The sequence below is a fragment of the Aethina tumida genome, chromosome 4 (assembly GCF_024364675.1).
Source record: "Aethina tumida isolate Nest 87 chromosome 4, icAetTumi1.1, whole genome shotgun sequence".
NCBI classification, from domain to species: Eukaryota; Metazoa; Arthropoda; class Insecta; order Coleoptera; family Nitidulidae; genus Aethina; species Aethina tumida.
The window spans coordinates 21,979,512-22,001,773 of record NC_065438.1 but is presented as its reverse complement, the minus strand read 5'-3'; the positions used below and the strand labels follow the sequence as shown (position 1 = coordinate 22,001,773).

General features: G+C 33.3%; 4 protein-coding genes across 12 annotated transcripts in view; 2 read left to right on the top strand and 2 right to left on the bottom strand.

The window, feature by feature from the left end:
• Window positions 1-49: 49 nt before the first annotated feature.
• Window positions 50-842, bottom strand: LOC109599672 (dynein axonemal assembly factor 6). The gene is made up of 3 exons (XM_020015692.2): window positions 705-842; window positions 433-656; window positions 50-375 (listed from the first exon to the last, which is right to left on the bottom strand). The coding sequence occupies exons 1-3, from the start codon at window positions 802-804 to the stop codon at window positions 118-120; spliced, it is 582 nt and encodes a 193-aa protein (XP_019871251.1). The 5' UTR covers window positions 805-842; the 3' UTR covers window positions 50-117.
• A 4,661-nt stretch (window positions 843-5,503) lies between these two features.
• On the top strand, window positions 5,504-13,116 carry LOC109599652 (protein phosphatase PHLPP-like protein). The gene is made up of 6 exons (XM_049966745.1): window positions 5,504-5,635; window positions 7,900-8,201; window positions 8,932-9,082; window positions 10,257-10,361; window positions 10,416-10,569; window positions 10,620-13,116. The coding sequence occupies exons 1-6, from the start codon at window positions 5,504-5,506 to the stop codon at window positions 13,085-13,087; spliced, it is 3,312 nt and encodes a 1,103-aa protein (XP_049822702.1). The 3' UTR covers window positions 13,088-13,116.
• An 87-nt stretch (window positions 13,117-13,203) lies between these two features.
• Window positions 13,204-14,820, top strand: LOC109599668 (uncharacterized). Its single transcript, XM_020015689.2, has 2 exons — window positions 13,204-13,330; window positions 13,624-14,820. Exon 2 carries the CDS (start codon window positions 13,751-13,753, stop codon window positions 14,681-14,683), a length of 933 nt encoding a protein of 310 aa, XP_019871248.2. The 5' UTR covers window positions 13,204-13,330; window positions 13,624-13,750; the 3' UTR covers window positions 14,684-14,820.
• A 4,154-nt stretch (window positions 14,821-18,974) lies between these two features.
• LOC109599666 (LIM/homeobox protein Lhx3) overlaps window positions 18,975-22,262 on the bottom strand; it is a 44,894-nt gene continuing 41,606 nt past the window's right edge. For 3 of the 9 annotated variants that reach the window (XM_049966142.1, XM_049966143.1, XM_020015684.2), the window contains 5 exons: window positions 20,315-20,526; window positions 19,999-20,182; window positions 19,793-19,944; window positions 19,543-19,746; window positions 18,975-19,486 (listed from right to left, as the gene is read on the bottom strand). In XM_049966142.1, coding sequence (XP_049822099.1) covers window positions 19,332-19,486; window positions 19,543-19,746; window positions 19,793-19,944; window positions 19,999-20,182; window positions 20,315-20,526 — 907 coding nt within the window. In that variant the 3' untranslated portion in view covers window positions 18,975-19,331. The remainder of the gene's footprint in view (window positions 19,487-19,542; window positions 19,747-19,792; window positions 19,945-19,998; window positions 20,183-20,314; window positions 20,527-22,262) is intronic. The other 6 variants (XM_049966144.1, XM_049966147.1, XM_049966145.1 and 3 more) reach the window with 3 other exon arrangements.

Below are 22,262 nucleotides of genomic sequence, written 5' to 3'. Positions count from 1 at the left end.
CGAATTGAGTCAATTAGTGCAAGTCCAAATAGAACAATGCGACCATAAATCGTAGTTAAAAAGTTTATTGTATAAAATCGGGTCAAAACATCAATTATGTTGGTCATAATTTACTGATTAAAAATTGATCGGATCCAATTCCCTGTCCATTTTCAATGTTACGGTCAGTTTTTCGGTGTCCTTGTCGAACTGAGCGTTCCCCTTTTGCGGATCGACGGGCTGGGGTAGGGGGATGTCTAGGTGGAACTTGGGTGATGTGAGGGTGAGTCTTTGGGGCAGTATTTTCAGGTCCATGTTCTTCTGGTGCTCTCCGGGCATGTGCACCACCACTATCATGTCTTCGCAGCTGGACGTGGAAGGAGTTTTGAAGCCCATCTGTTAAGTTAAAGTTGACAACTGTCATTTATATTTGTGTTCTATCAGTTATATTACCTGGAGAAACACGTCTTCGGCTGATACTTGTTGTCGATAAGATATGTCCCAATTGGGGGTCACCTTCCAGTCAGTTTTGTGCTTCTCCACTTCTTCCTGAAGGTAGTCGTCGTATTCCTCCGCACCAGGCAACGATTTTTGCGGCTCTGGCTTTAATTTGTCGTAAGGGTTGGGCTTTTTAGGCTTTGGCTGCTTTTGCTTCGCATTCTCCGTCGGTTTTTCAGCTGCAAATAATACTTCAAGACTTTAAAACGTGGTACTCCATGGTTTACCTGTAGGGTAACTCTGTTGGTCATCTTCCGAATCGGAATCGTCCTCTTTTTGTGAATTAAATAGTTTTACCAATTGCTCTATTTCGCAGAAGTTCGTCATGTTTATTATGTTACTTTGAATCGATTAAACAAGTGTATCCTAGGAACTGATATTGATCCGTCAAAGAATGTGGTGTAACGGAAAAGTTAATTATATCGAATCGTTATTAATTAGTTTCAATTACGGAATTACTTAAGTTTTATCGCTTACTTCCTATTGGCAAACAAATTTATAAAATACTTCCTTCGATTTGTTTTAAATTTAATTATATACTAAAAATATGGGTAGTAAAAATATTCGATGTACTACTTGTATGTATTATGTTTATTGTCTTTTCTTTGTTGTTGTTATTATGTATCTGGTCAATATATTCTTATTATTAAATTGTTTGACAGTGATTTCAGTATCTTTTTTATAATAATTATTTAATAATGTGACTACTAAAAATTTTGGGACTCTTCGAAAACCTCAAAGATATATATACAGATAATTGGATAATTTTAATATCAAAAAATACTTTATTTTTATTCTCAAATTAAAGCCAAATTGGCTGAAATTAATTCAAGGTTAGAGAGAAGTATGTTGCTAGGTGGGGGGTAAATATTAATAATTTAGTCAATAAATAAGTTAGGTTAGATTAAGAATGTTTATAGAGAACAGAAAAAGTGATTTTTTTATTATTTTTTATAGCAATTATAACTTGTCTTGAACTACTTTTACAATATATTTTGAACAAAATTTAATTTTTGGTTTCGCCGGAAGTGAAAAAATCAAATGTAAGGTTATGAAATAATAATGAATAATATTAGTAATAGTGTGTAATTTTTAAAATCTTTTGTAAAATGTAAAAAAAAGTTCTTTTAACAATATTCCAATAAGTTTTACTAAAAATAATCGTTTTAAAATAAAAAAAAATACTCACCAGTAACCTTACTTTTTGCAGTTTTAAGTCACTTTTCAAAATAAAAATGTAAAGTTATGAAATAATAGAGAAAAATATTAGTAATAGCGTGTAATTTTTAAAAGGTGTAAGTTCCTTCAACAACATTCCAATAAGTTTTTAATAAATAAATATTCACCAATAACCTTACTTTCTAGAGTTTTAAGTCATTTTTCAAAATAAAAATATTAAAAAATTAATGTAAGGTTATGAAATAATAGAGAAACATATTAGTAATAGTGTGTAATATTTAATACTTTTTTAAAAAGGTGGAAGTTACGATGAAAGTCTCTAGAAATAGTTCCTTTAACAATATTCCAATAAGTTTTCATAGAAAATAATCGTTTAAAAATGAAAAACAACTAAATTTTCATCAGTAACCATACCATTTTATAAATAAAATATTAAAAATCGTAATGTATGGTTATGAAATAATATAGCAAAATATTAGTAAGAGTGTGTACTATTTAAAACCATTTTAAAAAGGTGGAAGTTGTGAAGAAAATGTCAAGAAAAAGTTCTTTTAACAATATTTCAATAAGTTTTCATAGAAAATAATCGTTTAAAATAAAAAAAAACAATTAAATACTCACTAGTAACCTTACTTTTTGGTGTTTTAAGCCATTTTTCAAAATAAAAATATTAAAAATACTAAATGTAAGGTTATGAAATAATAGAGAAAAATATTAGTAATAGTGTGTAATATTTAAAATTTTTTTAAAAAGGTGGAAGTTACAAAGGAAGTGTGAAGGAAAAGTTCTTTTAACATTATTCCTATAAGGTTCATAGAAAATAATCGTGTAAAAATAAAATAAACAATTAAATACTCACCAGTAATCTTACTTTTTGGAGTTTTAAGTCGTTTTTCAAAATAAAAGTATTAAAAACCTTAATGTAAGATTATCAAGTAATAGAGGAAAATATTAGTAATAGCGTGTAACATTTGAAACTATTTTAAAAAAATTGATAGTTACCTAGAAAACTAGTTCCCTTAACAATATTCTAATAAGTTTTCATAGAAAATAATCATTTAAAAATAAAAACCAATTAAATATATACTCACCAGTAACCTTACTTTTTGGAATTTTAAGTTATATTTCAAAATAAAAATATTAATAGTAAAGTTGAAAGTGATATTAACTTTGTTTCTTTTTTCAATGGGATACCCTGTATATTTTTGGACTACATGTAATTGGAAATAAAATGGGTTAGGTGAATCACTATGTATATGTAACATTTTATAGAATAAGAAGATACATTTATTGGAACAAGTGTGATTAGATCTTGTAATTCGCACTGATAAATTCGACCTTTACAATAATTGTAAGGTTTAGAATTAATCATTAGTTCAAAATCTTTCTATAATAGTCGGCGACAATGAATTTGCTTCGTCAATTAGTTACAGGCTGTTACTTCGTTAGACGAACAAAATTGGTTCAAGTGGTCAACACACTGTAGAAAGCGTTAAATTCCTGCCATCAAGTGCGATACTTAATACGAAAATCCCTTGGTGATGCAACACCCTAATTGCCAATTAATTAGTCGCAGCTAACCGATCAGGAAAAAATGATTTCTTTCACTTTTTTGTTCTTAATTTTTTACGTAATTTATTGTTTCGGTAACAGTACTCCGTTAAAATCTGTAATTTAATCTTTAGACATGGCCACGCCATGTTAATGACCTGGCGTTTAACGTTTTGCCGACACAATGCACCAAAATGAAATGTTCTCGATACAGTACGCAACTGTACCACCTTAAATATTAGTACTAACGTTACATATGATACTGTTTGATCCACAATTGTCGAAGAAAACAGATGAACCGACATGTGTAACACAGTTTCCGATTAAACATTTAAAAGAAGACGTTACACAATCGAGTGCATTGTATCTATTATTGCGTTATTGAGGGGAAAATCGGTGAATATTCATAAGCATATCGTAATTCGAACATTACAACAATTTTATGAACGAATTTCTCCGTTATTGTTGTTGCGGAAGTACAGTTCTTCGTGTGCACCACCATAGAGACCTGGGATGGTACACGATCGTCGTAATTCGATGCTGGGCACATTTATCTTTAACTAGTTCAAGGCTTTTTGGAACACGATATGTTAATATGGGTCCCGCAATATATTAGCAACTCGTAATATGCAAAAATGTTGGATTATTCCATTTATTAAAATATATTGAACCAAAACTGTATGATTTATTTAATGAGGGCTGATTAAATAATATTAATTTACTCACTTCGTTTGGTACTGTACTTTAAAAACCAATATTTACTTATTCTATAAAATTTTACATATACAGGGTGATTTATACAATTTATTCACTTATATATATGTATATATATAGTATACTAAATTTTTTTAAAATATTCAATTTAATTATGTTAAAATATAGGGCGCATAAAATTAAACGTAAATGGGAGCACCTAGTATAAAATTTGGGAGTACCAATAATGGCTTCTTATAGGAAAGTCCTTTGTTAACGTGTATGCTAAAATGAACTTTCCAACACAAAAATTGGTGACATTTTATTTAAATCATTAAATGTCAAAAATGTTTGAAAAAAAACTATTAGGTTTAGATATAGGACATGGTATAAACATTTTATTCACAATTATATGTATTAAAAATCTAAAAATATACAGGATGTTCCATTGAAAATAACAAAGTTGATGTCACCTCCAGACACAAGATTTTTTCTTGGCATTTTCTTTGTAAGTTTCTAAAAAGGTTTTAAATATTGCACACTATTACTAATATTTCTCATTATTTCATTACCTTACATTAAAAAGTAAGATTACTACTGAATATTTAATTGTTTTTTTATTTTAAACGATTATTTTCTATGAAAACTTATTGGAATATTGTTTATTACTAATATTTTTCTGTACTATTTCATGACCTTACATTAAGATTTTATAATATTTTTATTTTGATAAATGACTTAAAACTAAAAAGTGAGGTTATTGATGAGTTTTAAATTGTTTTTTTGTTTGTTTTTTTAAACGATTATTTTCAATAAAAATTTATTGAAATAATGTTGACTTTTTATTTGTAGCTTCCACAACTTAATATTACACACTATTACTAATATTTTTCTTTATTATTTCATAACCTTACATTAAGATTTTTAATATTTTTATTTTGAAAAATGACTTAAAACTTCAAAAAGTAAGGCTATAGGTGAGTATTTAACTATTTTTTATTTTTAAACTTTTATTTTCTGTAAAAATTTATTGGAATATTGTTAAAAGAACATTTTTTTGAAGTTTTCTTCAAAACTTCCACCTTTTCAAAAAGGTTTTAAATATTGCACACTATTGCTAATATTTTTTTTGATTATTTCATAAATTTATATTAAGATTCTTATTTTGAAAAATGATTTTATCTTCAAAAAATAAAGTTACTGTTGGATAGTTTATTATTTTTTTAATAATTATTCTCCATGGAAGCTTATTGGAAAGTTAAAGAACTTCCTTAACGATTTATTAAGTTGAACTTCTTCTTTAATGATTTATCAATTTCAGAAGTGGTTACATCCAAATATACTTTTAAATGATAGAAAAGTGTGACAATAAGTCTTCTGCCAGCGTTCTTCATGTGGTACCACCAGCAGCAGTACGTGCCTTGTATGGAATAAAGGATTACCCGAGCGTGATGTCATGCTGTCGTGGGTCGCACCGCAGAATCACAATTACTATATTCTTCTTGCGTTTTGCCGGGCCATCCAGTTTGGCATGGGACATTAGAGGCGGAAGGTGCCCCATCGGTGTGTTTATCTCTGTGTCGTGCACGATGTGATTATTGTCATGTTGCTGGCCACTTGTGCATCCAAAAGGGGCACCAAATTGTGCGACGGTGTCATGAAGTTTCCGAAGATTCGCGAGTGCGAACAAATCGAACTGGACTCGTTGGAGGAGTACGACTTTTTGAGCGACAAAGTGAGTGTGAGCACAGAAAATTGTTTAATTGTGCCCATCTTTGTCAAGATTGGTTCGTTGTCGATAAACACTCTCGGTTTAGATTGGTTAATTTGGGTTATGCGTATGGTAATAATCTCGTTTGGTTGAGGGCTTTCAATTTGGGGAAGTAGATATTTTACACATCCCGTTCTTAACAATAAAGCTTTTCTGGCCTTCCCTTTTATGTTAAATAGATGCAAATACAGCCATTCAATGAAATGAAAGTGAAATTTGAATGCGTCAGTGGATTTATTTGATTCTTTTTTGCATTTTTACGGTTTGCTAACGTCTACACATGAGTGAGTGCTGCTTATGTTAAAAGTTTTTAGTTATTATGTTAAATGTAACAAAACAAGTAAGGAAGTTGCTGTGAATAGTTTACTAATTGAAAAATCTAATGTTATCTCATTAAGATTTCTGAGATTATAGTTTTATAAATAAAAAAAACATATTAATAATCTACAATTTTTTTCAGTTTCAAATTTTTAAATCTGTGTTAATAATCATTTTATCTAGAATAACTGGAAAAACTTAACTTAATGTTAATAAATAAAAAGCCTTAAGACGAATGTTAAAGTACAATAATAAAGTTTTGTTAAGACATATTTCAAAATAATATGTATTAATAAACTTAATATAAGGTTATGAAATAATAAAAAAATATATTAATAACAATATGTAATATTTAAAACCTCTTTAAAAGATGGAAGTTGCGAAGGAAATATCAAGAAAATGTTTTTTGTCAATATTCCAATAAGTTTTCATAAATAATAATCGTTTAAAAATAAAAAAAAACAATTGAATGATCGGCAGTAACCTCACTTTTTGGTGTTTTAAAATAACAAATATTAAAAATCTTAATGTAAGGTCTTTAAAACATGTTTAAAAGATGTAAGTTACGAAGGAATTTTTAAGAAAAAATTCTTTTAACAATATTCTAATAAGTTTTCATAAAAAATTATCATTTAAAATTAAAAAAATAATTAACAATCGTCAGTAACCTCTCTTTTTGGAGTTTTAAGTCTTTTTCAAAGTTTTCATAAAAAATAATCATTTGAAAATATAAAAAAACAATTAAATTATCGCCAGTAACCTCATTTTTTGGAGTTTTCTGTCTTTTTTCAAAATAAATATTAAAAATCTTAGTTTAAGGTTATGAGATAATAAAAAATATATTAATAATATCTTTGAACAATGTTCCAATAAGTTTTCATAAAAAATAAACGTTATCTTTTTAAAAGATGGAAGTTACGAAGGAAATATGAAGAAAATGTTCTTTTAACATTATTCCAATAAGTTTTCATTACAAATAATCGTTTAAAAATAAAAAACAATTGAATGATTGTAGGTAATCCCACTTTTTGGAGTTTTGAGTCATTTTTAAAAATAATAAATATTAAAAATCTTAATGTAAGGTTATGAAATAATAAATCAAATAAAATATTAATAACACTGTGTAATATTTAAAACCTTTTTAAAAGATGGAAGTTACGAAGGAAATATCAAGAAAATGATCTTTTAACAATATAATATAATATAACAATAATATGTTCTTTTAACAAGTTTTCATAAAAAATAATCATAACCTCACTTTTTGAAGATTAAACTTTTTCAAAATAATATGAAATGTAAAGGAAAAGTTCTTTGAACAATATTCAATAAGTTTTCATAATTGTTTAAAAATAAAAAACAATTAAATACTCACCAGTAACTTTACATTTTGGAATTTTGAGTAATTTTTGAAAATAGAAATTATAAAACTCTTAATGTAAGCTTATGAAATAACAGAGCAAAATTATAGTAATAGGTAGTAATATTTAAAATCTTTTTAAAAAGGTGTAAGTTACGAAGAAAACGTCAAGAAAATGATCTTTTAACAATATTCCCATAAGTTTTCATAAAAAATAATCGTGTAAAAATAAAAAACAATTGAATAATCCAGTGAATATCCAATAACCTAACTTTTTGGAGTTTTAAGTAATTTTTCAAAATAAGAATATTAAAAATCTTAATCTAGAGATATGAAATAATAAAGTAATAATAATAAGTTTTTAAAATTTAGAAACCTTTTTCTTTAAAAAGTTAGCAATCAATTCCAATTAGTTTAATCTTTTTAAAACGCGGAAGTTGCAAAGAAAAATGTCAAGAAAAATGAACAAATTATTATTTATTATTTCCTTTTGTTGTTTAAACTTAATAAATGTATCACACGTAAACAGTTAAAAAACACAATCTCTTCCCAGTCTCTTAACGAGAACGACGACTCGAATCAGCGTCTGACATCCACCGCCGTCGAATCAGTGAAAGAGCTGAACCTGAACGGCCTGTGCAAGAACAATGATGAAATCAACGAGTGTTACGTGGAAGAAATCGTACTTCCTGGCGAATCCATCCAGACCTTATCCGAACTTCGAGTGCTCAGCCTTCGATCCAATGGCATCAACAACTTCCCCAACAGCGTGTTGCAACTCACCACACTGACCGTGCTGGATCTGTCCGATAACAGTCTGCTGACACTTCCACCCGAAATCGGCCAGTTGCAGAGGTGAGACATAAATTCGATTGCGAAACCAAAACAAAGATCCATCGGGACTGGTACTACAAACATAGAAACTGCGATGAATGAACTTCCGTTGTTTCTTCCACGGTCCCTCGCCCGTCCGAGACCGCATATAATTAAAGATACGGCCAGGACCGGACTTTCGGGGTTCACGGGCTTTTGATCAGGTGTCGTTAGCACCTTGGCGTTTTAATCGACACTTTCCGGATGTGTAGGGACTAATTCGATTTGTTCAGGTCAATGACTCTCTTCTGTCATTCATTGAAGAGACCCTTTAAGAGTCTAAGTATATCTCTTCAGAAATGGTGGTACCTATCTAGTTAGCTTTCCAAGAGTTTCTTGTGTTTTCTTGAAGATGGGTGCTATTGTTGTCTATTTCTATGCAAATCGACTCGTGGAAGAACTGACGGATTGTTTCTAGAACAGTTTACCGATGAAAGATCCGACCCTGCCACCCAAAGAACCGAAAGCCAGCCGAGCAGATCTGAAAAGCTGGCGCGTGCCCGGCCGTTTTATACAATCATTTCTCCAATTCCCTCGCCAATCAACCCGACACACCGACCACACGTCCATCGCCCACGCGTCCCGCAAAAATCAGTACCAAAACACCGATCACCGTATTGTCATGGAAATGGTGTTCGGTACGTCCTTGCCAGTGTCCTGCATGTGCATCCGGTAGCCGGGCCGAAACTTTCGTTTTCTCTTCTGTCCGCAGTCTGCAGGAGCTCGTGCTGGATCAGAACCTGTTGAGCGTGCTGCCGCCCACTCTATGGGACCTGCGCTCCCTCAGGATACTGCGTGTGGCCGACAACCGACTGGCGCTGCCCCCCGACAACAAACCGGACATGAGGGCCTTAGTCCTTTCCGTGAGTATCAACCACTAATTGTGCTCCGGTGATTGATGTGAGGACTTTTGTGATTTCGTGGTGATTTTGTTATTATGTTATTTGATGCTGACCCAAGTAAGTTCAAACCATCAGCGTTAAAACGATTTCAAATAATTAGCATAATTAATGTTATTATTATATAATTTGGTGTAATTTAAGTAATTATTTAATTACAAGATAACTGGACTTACTGAGTACATCATGTTATACTTTGCATCTGCAATAATTCCTTTTAAATAGTTTTTAAGTACCTATTTTGGAAATTTAGCAACTGATAATGCAATAATTTATTGCAAAGAGAAACGAGGAATGTTGCAATTAAATTATCCACCGCTAAAAGTAGGCAGTTCCTTTTAAAAATGTTAAATTGACTGTGTCCCAAAGAAAGTCCTTTTAGTTAGTTGTTTCCACTTTGTGGTACTGTAAATTTGAATAATTTACCAAAATTGGGTGAAACTGTGCCATTATAAAAAGTGTAGTAGTAGTAAATAATTAAATGGAACAATTTGTAGAACCACTGTTATAATATTTTCAAAACAAGTTTAGCTATTTTAAATTATAACCTATAAATTTGTGGGTAAACATAAATACAGCCAAAATATTAGTTATTTCTAACTAATATGGTGTTTCTTCACTTAAAACTTTTATAACAAAACAAAGACATGTTTTGTAAACCATCATATTTTAATGACCACAATTAATACATTTTTTGCAGCTCCAAAGCATGTTGCAAGTTTTAACAATGGCTATTATTGTTTATGATATTTTGTAATTTGTTATTCGTACAAGAAGCATCCTACCATAAATATGATACAATCACAAAAGAACATTAATTTTGCCTCTTATGTCCTTTATTTGAATCGGATCAGAATCTCACATCATCAAGGTCAAAACAGTTGGCCAATATTCCTCTGCACATTTTGAAAACATGGTCAAAATTCAACACTTCGTGCTCGTGAAACGTATTCATTTAAATTATTCCGCTTAACTCATACCATTACGGTTCTTTATTTAATTTCGGCAGTCACCGATCTTCTTCATAATATATTCCGACATCATTATATTCTAAAAGTTACTGATTTCACGCACTAAATATTCATTTTATGTCTTCCTGGTGCTAATGGATGATTTTACGTTCTGCTGCTACTCGCAGGAATCCGACTACAAGCCCGAGAATCATGAGCACACCAACGGATTGAAAACCTTAAACCTGCGTTCCAATCGATTGAAAGGGAACATCATCTTGGGAAACTATGGGGTACGACCCTTGATAGCATAAAAATAATAGTTTTAAATTCCCTTTGTTTGATAGAACCTGACTGAGCTGGACGTTAGTGAAAACAGCATAGAAAATCTAGATTTGAGTGCTGTGGAACAGCTACAAATCCTGCAATGTTCCCGAAACTCCTTGACCCACCTGACGTTGCACGGCAAGAAGCTGGTGTCTATAATCGCAGGAAACAACAGTAAGATCAACCCCATCAGTTTGCCCTCACGAATAACCTTATGCTTTCAGGATTGAAGAAGCTGACGGTAGCCCACGCACCTCTGGGCTTGAAGCACATGGACGTGTCCTACAACGAGTTGGAGTCGCTGCCCGATTGGCTGTCGGGATGTAGCGAGCTCAGGTCTTTGTTCGCCAGCAACAACATGCTGTCCTCGTTGCCCGATCACTTATTCTGTAACGAGATGCCGTTCCTGCAAACGCTGCAGCTTGCCTACAACAACATCCAGTACTTACCGGCGATCCAGCGCCGACTGCTTCTACAAGATCTCTTCCTGCAAAACAACAGTTTGTCCACGTTACCTGAGAATTTCTTCAAATTCGTTAAAAACATCAAAGTACTAAATCTGTCCAACAACCGCTTGTGTGACCTGCCCAAACCGGACGAAGTGCTCCAGCTGGAGAAGCTGTTCATCACCGCCAACTGCCTCGTGGACAGGTCGTTGGAGAAGCTGTGCCCGTACTTGAGGAACCTGAAGACCTTGCACGCGGCCTACAACAGCTTCACCGCATTGCCCGAGCACTGTCCCTTGTACTGGAGCGAGCTCGAGGAGCTGGTGGCGTCGGGGAACAAGCTGCTGAAGCTGCCTGACAACATAGACAGGCTGAGGCACCTGTCGGTTCTGAGGGTCCACTCGAATTTGCTGCAAAGCATACCGAAGCTGTCGCATCTGTTGTCGTTGAGAGTGTTAGATTTGGCCCACAACCAGTTGGATCGAATCGACCTGTCGGCGTTGATTCCCCCCAACTTGAAGTTCCTGGACTTGTCGTGCAATACTAAGCTTCACGTTGATTCTCAGCAATTCAACAACTACAGGACGCAAAGGCCGATGAGTTTGGTGGACGTTTCAGGCAAGAACAGGACTAGTTTACCATTATCTCCGTCTCCGTTTTGTGAAACTGATCTTACTGATCACTGTTGGACAGTTGGATTTTCTGAAACTGCCGGTTGCAAGCAACGTTTGTACATTTCCCAAATTAGATTGCCCGCCTTCTGCAACACTGAAGCTTTGTTTGGCATGTTCGATGGCGAAAACAACAACGACTTACCCATAGCAGTCGACAAAGTGGTACCCAGAATACTTCTGGAAGAACGGACGGTGAAAGAAACGTCGCACGAGTACATGAAGTACACAATGTTATCAGCGCATCGAGAGCTAAGGGACAAAGGCCAGAAGCAAGGGCTGAATGCAATAATAATACACGTGCTAAACCTCAAGCAACCTCAAGAGTACTCGTTTTGCACCAGTTTGAAAAAGTACGTGATGAAAATCGCCAGCGTTGGCGACATCCGGGTGGTTCTGGGCCGTGCTGCCGGTCCGGTACGGCTGTTGCCGGCCAAGCAGCGACGTTCGATCAGAGCTAACACGCAGCTTCAACTAATGGTACCTGACCCAGACATTTCCGAAATTTATCTCGACGAACAAGACGAGTACATGATCATAGCCAACAAAAACCTGTGGGAGGTGATGAGCCCCGAGAATGCAATCAAAGAGGTAAGCCTGCAGAGGAACGTCATCCTGGCAGCCAAGCGGTTGCAGGACCTGTCCCAAAGTTACGGCGCCGAGGAGAACTTGAGTGTGATCGTTGTTAAGTTTAATCTGCTGAGCAACGACGTGGACATGCTGATGCGGGAGCTGAGACAGACCATAAAACGCAACAAGTACCAGAGCGAGAGCGGCAACTCGGCTTCGACCTGCCAGGCGGGATGTTGTTGCGAAGCTCTGAACACCGAGTGCATAAGTTGCATCGAAAAAATACCCATTCCACCGCCCATGATGATCAACGATGACCGATCGTCGCCGAGTGGGCAAAGTGAGCACGCCTGCAGCGACTGCAACTCGTCGGCGAAGCTGTTCATCAACCAGCTGAACAAGCAGAACGAGAACAGGTCGCTGAGGAGCGTGACGCCGTCCATTTTCGAGTCCAACGAGGTTAAGGCTAGCCCGGAGAGGAGGAGTTACAGGGGGGTGGCGAAGGCTTTGAGGACCAGGCGGGAGGAGGAGAAGAACAGGGAGGATTCGGATTCGGCTTTGTCCGAGGAGCAGTTCAAGTGTTGGGAGTACATGTTGGAGCAGAACACGCAGCTGTTGTTCGACAAGGAGTTGAACACCTTATCCAAGGGGATGAGGAAGCCTCCGTTCTCGGTTAAGAACATGCCAATATCGAGGAGTTCGCCCCATTTGGCGGACACCAACAATAACAACAACAACAACAACACGCCGACCAGCTTTTTGTCCAGACAGTTCGGCAGTGCCAGATCCTTTAATCCGTTGATGAACAGGACTTCATCGAAGTTCGTGTTGGACAAGAAGCAGTTATTGGGGGGACCACACGCAGCTTACTTTGGCAGCTTGCAGAGGCTGATGCCTTACAATTTGGAGTACGATTTTGCGGTGATGCACGAAAGAGGTTTGGCAGATTCTTTGGATCTGGACCGGATGCAGCAATATTGGGGGGTCACGACCACCGAACTTTAGACCTTAAGATTTTTATTTACTGCATAATTTATTGTAAGTAGTCCAAATGTTTTGTCAGTTCTTGTACATATTTATTAATAAAAAGTTTACAATTTTTTGTTGTGTTTGTGAGCCCAGTTTTGTCAAAAATTTAGTGTAAACACAGAATTTACGACATCAAGTAAATTTGAAATCATTTGTCTTGTTTATTACTTACTAAATGTTAATAATAATATTTTAACGATAGAATAGTTGTATTTTAAGGTGAGTAATCCATTTTTCATAATTAAATTTAAGTTCATCATTCAACAACTTAAAAACTGATTGGAAGGGCATTTAACAAACATTATTAAGAATTAATATGTCATTAAACACGTAATAGCATCAATAAAATTCGATTTTAATTATGTTGAAGTTAAGCAATGTACCTATGTCGTCTACATGACTATCAACTTATTGTTATTTTATTAATATTGCGGCCAAAATTTTGTTCAAAGGAAGTTTTATATTGTACCGCCTTGACTTTTGATTTTGAGGCAGATTTATTTAATCCCCAGGTGTCCCACCCCTAAGCATAGGTATAAACTAACCAAGCCACTTGTTTAAAAGGAATTGGGTGTTGGGAATTGGTCTCACAAGTCTCAAGAATATTGTAAAATATAAACAGTGTCCAGAATCACAACAATGAACATGTTTGGGTTGAGTGTGTCTACGAATATGGAGGTGCCATATCTACTGTCGGCGTTTCCATCACCGGACTTTGGACCAGGAGTGGAGTATCCGAATTATAAACAGTTTTATGATACAACACCACAATATAACAGGACGACGATGGGCTACGAACAACCTTCAATGAACTTTGAAAATATGTCAGCTAACTTTAAAACGCCTGCAAGGACTTATGAAGATTCCAATGAAGAAGATTATGTTCCTTCCAAACAGGAAACCAGTGGGAAGTCTACACAATCTGCCGTCAAATCAGCAGTGTCTGAAAACCGTACCATTAGAAGTAATGGTAATTCCACTCAGGCTTCGAATTTACATGAAAGAGCCTTACAAAACAAAAATGATTACAATGCTCCTGCAGTTCAGAATTCTATTAATATTGGTGGCAGTTCCACTCAACCTTTTGATTTATATGCGAAGGCAAACAATTACTACAGCCTTGAACTTCAAAATTATTCCAACATCAAATCAGCAACTATTACTAGCAGCTCCGCTAACCCAATACAAGGCCGGTCAGGCCTTGGAGGTCCTCCTATGAGTTCGTCAAGCTCCACATCTAACCCAACACGTCCAATTCCCCAATACGCACCAACAGCTGGATTAACATTGGATGTTTCTAAAACAGGAAAAGCTCTTGCACCTCCCTCACCTCCAAACACACCATACTCAGCTCTGAGCATGCTGGGCAGCATCGCCAAAGGGCAAGGCTCGCAATCTTGCATCGACGAAAACCTCCTGCCTCCGTTTCCGGACTTGTTTGCCACCCAACCAGTTCTCTATCACCCCCTTTGGGGAACGTTCCCTTCTGCTGCCATGAACAGGACTAGCCAGGTGCAAGGAAGTGGTGCCCACAAGTATAAAACTATCCAACCAAGATATGCTCCCTATTAGTTGGATTTCATCCAAAAATTATTTGTTGGTTGTGTTTACGTGACTGCTGTACTCCGGATATTCAATTTATTTTTACAACTGTGACTTTTTTACAATTGTTTTATTGTAATTTATTAATAAAATTCCTGTCGTTTTAATGCATTCTTTCATTTACATAATCCAAATAGTTCAGCTTTGTTAAGTTGATTCGTATGATTAAGGGAAACCATCTGATGTTGTAAAAGATTAATCTTATGGTTTTGTTACTTGAAATTCCAGGTGGGTGCGGTCCCATTTTTGTTTTATTTCATCTGTTACCTAAAATCTATTATTATGGTAGCCAAAATTCCAGTACTTCAAAATTGTATGTTTGGATTTACTTTGTCTTTAATCTGGTGCGGTTCTCATGTGCATTTAACTTTTGTATACAGTAAATTATTCCGTAGAATTTGCATAACCCTTATGTAATAAATATGTCAATGGTTGTTGATAAGAATTTAAGATTCCAGGAACTATAATATAATAATTCAAAATGACTAATATTTGACAACAATTTTGGAGTATTTTAGTATTTTTAATTTTAAACTTCCAAACTTTGTTGATATGGAAAAATTCAAAATATGGGAAAAAAAGTTTCATAGATTATCATTTGGAGAAGTCATAATAGAACAGAAAATGTGGTCGTAATAGAAAATTGGAATATTTAATTTTTTGTCGATCAAAAAAAATAACGTAAAATAAATATATAAATGGAGAAAATATGTAATATAAAAGAAAAATGAAATATTATATTTTTGTATATATATTCAAGATTATTAATCCAAAATATGTATTTCAAATTATAAATTGGAAATGTTAAAAAATAACTGTTTAAAATTATAAATAATATAAATAAAATGGAAATAATTATTTGTTTTGTCAATTTATTCATTCAAAATATAAATTAGAATAATTATTGAATCAATTTCTTTAAAACCAGATAAGTGTCATAATAGAAAAGAAAAATGAGATATTTAATAATATTCGATATATTCAAATTAATTAATCCAAATCCATATAAAAATTAAATTATAAATTGAAATTGTTAAAAAATAACTATCTAATTCGATCTTTAGTATCATGAGAGTATTAAAATTTAATTAAAGAAATAGTTATGTTTAGAATGAATAGATTTTTGTCGATAGTTTCATTCAAGATATGAATTAGAAATGTGTTTAATTCAATTTTTTTAAAACTTGATAATTGTCATAAGTTATCATATCTATGATATTTTAGACGAAAAGAAAAATTAGATATTTAATAGTATTTTTATCGAAATAATTAATACTAAAAATATATTTTTAAGTCATGGGTTATTATGTTGATAAGTTCAATGAGAGCTTTGATATTTTAGAATAAATTAGAAAATTTATATATTTAATAATATGCTTTTAAATTATAAGTAATTACAAAGTATTTATTAAATTTATTTTACAATTTCGTAGGTACTATGGGTTATCATCTCGTCTCCTGAGAGTAATAAAATTTAATTAAAAATTAGATATGTTTAAGTGTGTTGTCGATATTTTCATTCAAGATATAAATTAGAAATATGTTTAATTTAATTTTTTTTAAAACTTGATGACTGCAATAAGTCATCATCTGTATGATATTTTAGTCGAAAAGAAAAATTAGATATTTAATTGTATTTTTGTCGAAATAATTAATACAAAATATATATTTCTTAATTATAAATTAGAAAAGTTAAAAAATATCTGTTTGCTTTTATTAATTTATTTTAAAGTTTGATAAGTATCATCAGTTATTATTTTGAAAAGTTTATTGAGAGATTTATTATTTTACTATAAATTGGAAAATTTATATATTTAAAAATATGTTTTTAAATTATAATTAATTACAAAATATTTATTTAAATTATTCTACAATGTCACTATGTCATAAGTCTCATGAAAGTATTAAAATTAATTTAATTAAAAATGGGTATGTTTAATTTTTTTGTCGATATTTTCATAAATTAGAAATATTATTATTACATATGTTTAATTCAATTTTTTTTAAAACTTGATAAGTGTCATAAGTGATCATCCTTATGGTATTTTAGTAGATAAGAAAAATGAGATATTTAATAATGTTTTTGTTGATATATTTAAAATAATTAATACAAAATACATATTTTTATTATAAATTGTAAATTTTAAAAAATAAGTGTCTAATTCAAATTCTTTTAAGTAAATATAAAGTCATAAAATAGAATTGAAATATTTAAAGATTTCTTTAACAATTTATCAAAAATAATTAATAAAATATATATTTTTAAATTATAAACTGGAAAAGTTAAAAAATGACTGTTTAATATAAGTTCTTTCAAATTTTGATAAGTATCATAGGTTACTATTTTGATAAGTTCAATGAGAGCTTTGATATTTTAATATAAATTGGAAATTTTATATATTTAAAAATCTAATATAAAATAATAAATATATTTATTGAAATTATTTTAAAATTTCATTTAAGATGAGTTAATATCTTTATAAGCCCAAGTTTTTCTCCATATTTTCATTCAACCATAAATTTTGGTCATAATTATAAATTTCGGTCATAACTATAAATTGACTAACTAGTCATTGAACTGTCATAAATCAGCTTTAGATTTAGAATTAGAAAAGGTTTCATGAATTCCACAAATATATCAAATGGATATGACACAACAAATGATCACAATGTTATTGCGGCTGAAAATGTTGATCGTTCACCATAATTCTTGTCATTTTTGACAATGGGTTGAAGCTTCTAAACCTAGTAAAGCTAATTATAAGCCTTAAACAAAAAAATTGATGACTCTGGTATTTTATTTATTGGCTATCTACCAAATATCGTATGTATTATTACTAGTACCAATTTATAAATTTATAATCGGTTATAAATGAAAACCATTACATATAATTTACATATATATTTATTTACGTAATAACAATATTGATAAGGCACGTTATGACGTTAACTGTTAACAATAATAGTATTATGGCACAAAATATTTAAAAACAAAACATTTCAAATCTTTAAAAACGGGTGGATCCAATGTGGGCATTCTTCAACTTGGTGCACAACTCTTGGTCGTTCGAAACAGTAGCTCTCTTATTTTTGGTCGAAGCTGCGACGGCCTCGACTGCGACGGCCTCGACTGCAGCAACCGCACCCGCCGGTTTGTAACCCACAATAGCGGGCTCCACTTCTCTGGCCCAAGACGAGATCTTCTCCCTAGTCCAGTATTTCTCTTCCTTCCTCAGATGTTCACGGAGAGGAAACAAATTAATCATCTTGGTTGGATGGTTAGTTGCTGTTCGTATGGCTGGTGTTTAAGCTGTGACTAATTCTTTGCGTACTGCCCATTTATTACAGAAGATGGATGCACCTAGTTTTATGTACAGGTAAAGTCGTTAGGTTGTGTAGATTTATTTGTAACATGGTAAATGGAGGTGGGAACATTAAAACTTAATTATATTGCCATAAACACGTATTGGGAATTAATAGGTAGAGATCTCATAAATCTCTTGCTTATCAACTTAAAAATATTATAATATATTTGTTGTTTGGTAATATTTTTATCTGCAAAACGGAATATAGTACTTGTTGTTCCGTTTGTTTATCCTAAGAATCCCCTGGTTGAAGTACTGGAACCACCCGGTGTGCTGTTCGTTATGTTGTGTCATGTCGTCACGTGAGTCAGCCCTGTAAACGCATCCAGGTCTGTTGCACATGTACGATTTAATTTGTCTCGGTTTGCTGTGCCCTGTGGCGAATCGGTGCTCCAAATGTGTCTTCCATTTTAGACAGTAGAAGATGCAATTGTTGCACAGGAAGACCGTAACTTCTGTGAAGTTGACGGAGTCCAGCATTTCCTTGTCGCAGACTTCCGATTTGGCGTAGCCACTTTCGCTGCTGTGCGAGGAGATCGTGGTGGTGTGATAGGAGGAGAAGGACGAGTACTCGTGCATCACCTCAAGTGGTTCGGGCACGACGTTTTCGGCCCAGTTGATGATTCTTGCAGTGGTCCAGTACTTTTCGGTTTGTTGTAGTGGCAATGGGAACATTTTTGGCTAATTTGTTCTACTCCAAGTCAATGTAAAGATGGTGGTGTTGATGATGCAGTTCAAAGTGTTTGTTGCTTTGAGTATGTGATAATCGAGCTGGGCTTTTATTGTGAAACTCAAGGTATATTTTCTCATTAGGTACCAAAACCGATTATCTAAAATCCAAATCTCATAATTAGTAGGGAAAATAAATCCAAGCTACTTCCAGAATTAATATTTTATTAAATAATATATTTTAAACAATAATAAATAAATAGAAATTAAAACAAGTACGACTAGAATGTTAAAACAGACACCTATTCATATTCAATATCATTTCTCTTAAATTTTTTTCATGACTAGAACAATAAGAACTGTACACAGCGAAACGTTTTGAGATAGATACAGACAAGATCATATAAATTAATCAAAGTCACACACGGTGGACTTTTTTGTACAGGCTGTCCGTTCCAAATTGACCGCAGTGAAAAATAATTGCGCGCCGGATTCGGTGCCGGATCACAGAGGTCGCCATGGTATACATATGGGTGAGACATCAACACACTCCTCACGATTTCTGGACTTGGTCGTTTGGGGGGTCAGTAATGTGCGCTCGAAGGCTCCCCCAACCAAGAGTCGGGGCTCGGCGGGAAGTCCGGATATCCCCTTGCGCTGCTGTCGTTACTGATGTCGGTGTCAGCACCTGGAGGCATGTTGTGGGGGATGGAGAGACCCGGATGGTGGCCGCCTTGTCCTAAAACGAATAAACTTCTTTAGACTTCTCCGTGGAGGTAAATGGAGGTCTCCTACCTATGCTGGCGTAAACGGAGAGCTGTTCAGGATATGGATAGTGTTCGTGCCCATGCGGAGGCGTGTGCCCGGGAAGGTAGGAGGGTGAGTTTGTTCCGTGGAGGAAGGAGGGTCGTCCTATGCCACTGTGCGGCGATGAGCCATCTTGGTCCATGCTCATATTAACAACTGTTCCGTAACTGTCATCACTCAGGTCTGAAACAACTGTCCATCACCAACCTGTTCGCAAGGAAACAATCTGAAGTCTTACCGTGATGGCTAAAACTATCCAAGTCCACCTTCATCTCGTCTTTGTCCAAGAGTTTGTCGTGCCTTGGTGATGAGCCACCTTTCATGGACCTGAAGTATTGGCTCCATCTCGTGCGTCCTGCGTCCTTTTTAAGTCTTTTTTCTTTTGCTCTCCTACAGTCATAAACACATTTATAAACAGCACATGAACAGCTTCAATAAACTTACCTATTTTGGAACCACACTTGCACAACCCTCATGTCCAACCCCGTGTCTTGGCTAAGTTGTTCCCGGACATGGCGGGCAGGCTTTGGACTGTTGTTGTAGGCTGTTTTTAGGGTTTCAAGTTGCTTTGCCGTTATTGTCGTACGTGGCCGTTTGTTAGGTTGATCCCCATCCAAGCATTCAGCAGCTGCAACCAAACACTGACACTTGAGCACAATCAGAAGTAGCCCCCCTTCACAAGTTTGTCCAATATTTATAGTTACACAACACAAAGAAACATAAACTAATTCAAGATAAGTTAAGTTAAGGTTGTTGTTACCTTTCGATTTGGCGGCTTCGTAGTCCGGCTTGCAGACCAGCTTGCGGTCCTCCATCAGATAGAACTCGTCGCCGGTGTTGAGCTGGCGGGCGCACATCACGCAGGCGAAACACTGCAAATGGTAGACGTTGTCCTGGGCGCGTCGCACCACCTGCGTCGGCGGGATGCCGAGCTCGCATCCGGCGCACTTCGTGCCGAACCGTCTGCACCCACAGCGCGCCGCAACGGGAAACGATAAGCCGCATTGTTACATCCGTACTACTTGGCGTTGCGTGTGACACAACCCTTACCACTTACTTGCGTTTACTATTTATGACATTCTAGATTCGATACTGTGACTGTCTAAATAGTAAAGTAACATAGTAGGCAGATAGCAAGGCTTTGAATTTTCGATTATAAATGTTTCTAATTATTTATAAGAATACTAATAAACAACAAAAATATACACAATTATAAAATTGTGATATTTAAAAAAAATGTCCATATATTCAAAATAATTAATACAAAGTGTTTAATTCAGATTCTTTTAAATTTTAAATATACTTGATAAAATATAGTGAGAGCCTTGACATTTTCAGTAAAAATAGTCATAAAAGAACTGAGATATTTAAACATTTCTTTTTTTTTAATTATAAAATAGGTAAACTAAAATATGTGTTTAATTCAAATTATTTAATAAGTTTTAATAAGTATTTTGGGTTATCACCTTGATAAGTGTAATGGGAGTCTTGATATTTTCAGTAAAAATAGTCATAATAGAAAAATTAAATATTTAAACATTTCTTTGTTGATATATTCAAAAGAATTAACACTAAATATATATTATTTTAATTATAAAATGGATAAACTAAATAGTAAGTGTTTAATTCAAAATCTTTTAAATTTTGGTATTTTAGGTTATTACTTTGATAAGTGTAGTGAAAGCCATATTTTCAATAAAAATAGAGTCACAGTAGAAAAATGAAATACTTAAACATTTCTTTCTTGATATATTCAACAGAATAAACATTAGTTATATATTATTTTAATTATAAAATGGATAAACTAAAAAATAAGAGTTTAATTCAAATTCTTTTAAATTTTGGTAAATATTTTAAGTTATTACCTTGATAAGTATAGTGAAAGTCACATTTTCAGTAAAAATAGAGTCATAATAGGAAAATGGAATATTTAAATATATCTTTGTTGACATATTCAAAACAATTAAACTAAATATATATTATTTTAATTAAAAAATGGATAAACTAAAAAGTAAGTGTTTAATTCAAATTCTTTTAAATTTTTGTAAGTATTTTAGGTTATTACCTTGATAAGTGTAGTGAAAGATACATTTTCAATAAAAATAGAGTCATAATGGAAAAAAGGAATATTTAAACACTTTTTTGTTAACATATTCAAAAGAATTAATACTAAATGTATATATTTTTAAATTATAAAATGGGTAAACTAATAAATAAGTGTTTATTGGTTTTTTGAGTAAAAATAGAGACAAAATAAAAGAATGTAAAACAATTTTCAATGGTTAAATAAAATCTTAACACAAATTAAAAATTTGGCGAATGCGCAAGGTACCATTAAAATTATTTTCAATATGGTATCTTATACAAAAAAAAAAAAACAATTTAAAGTTGAAATAAATTAAAACAGTTAAATTAAACAAGGAATTCGCTCAAGACTCATAAACTAACCATGTAAATTTATTTCATTTAAGGGAAAGATGGATTTTCTAGTCGACAAACAAATTCCACGTCCTATTTGAATAACAAATTAATAAGGATTCGTTTAATACGTTTCCCATTTTATTCGGAAATTAAATGCCTCTCAGTCAAATTAAACTGCGGCTTCTCCTCATTACATCTCAATCAATAACGACTCGGAAGTCTTTCCAATGCACTTGATTTCTTTTTTGTTTCATTATTATTCTAATTTACGAAATTAAATTCAAAGC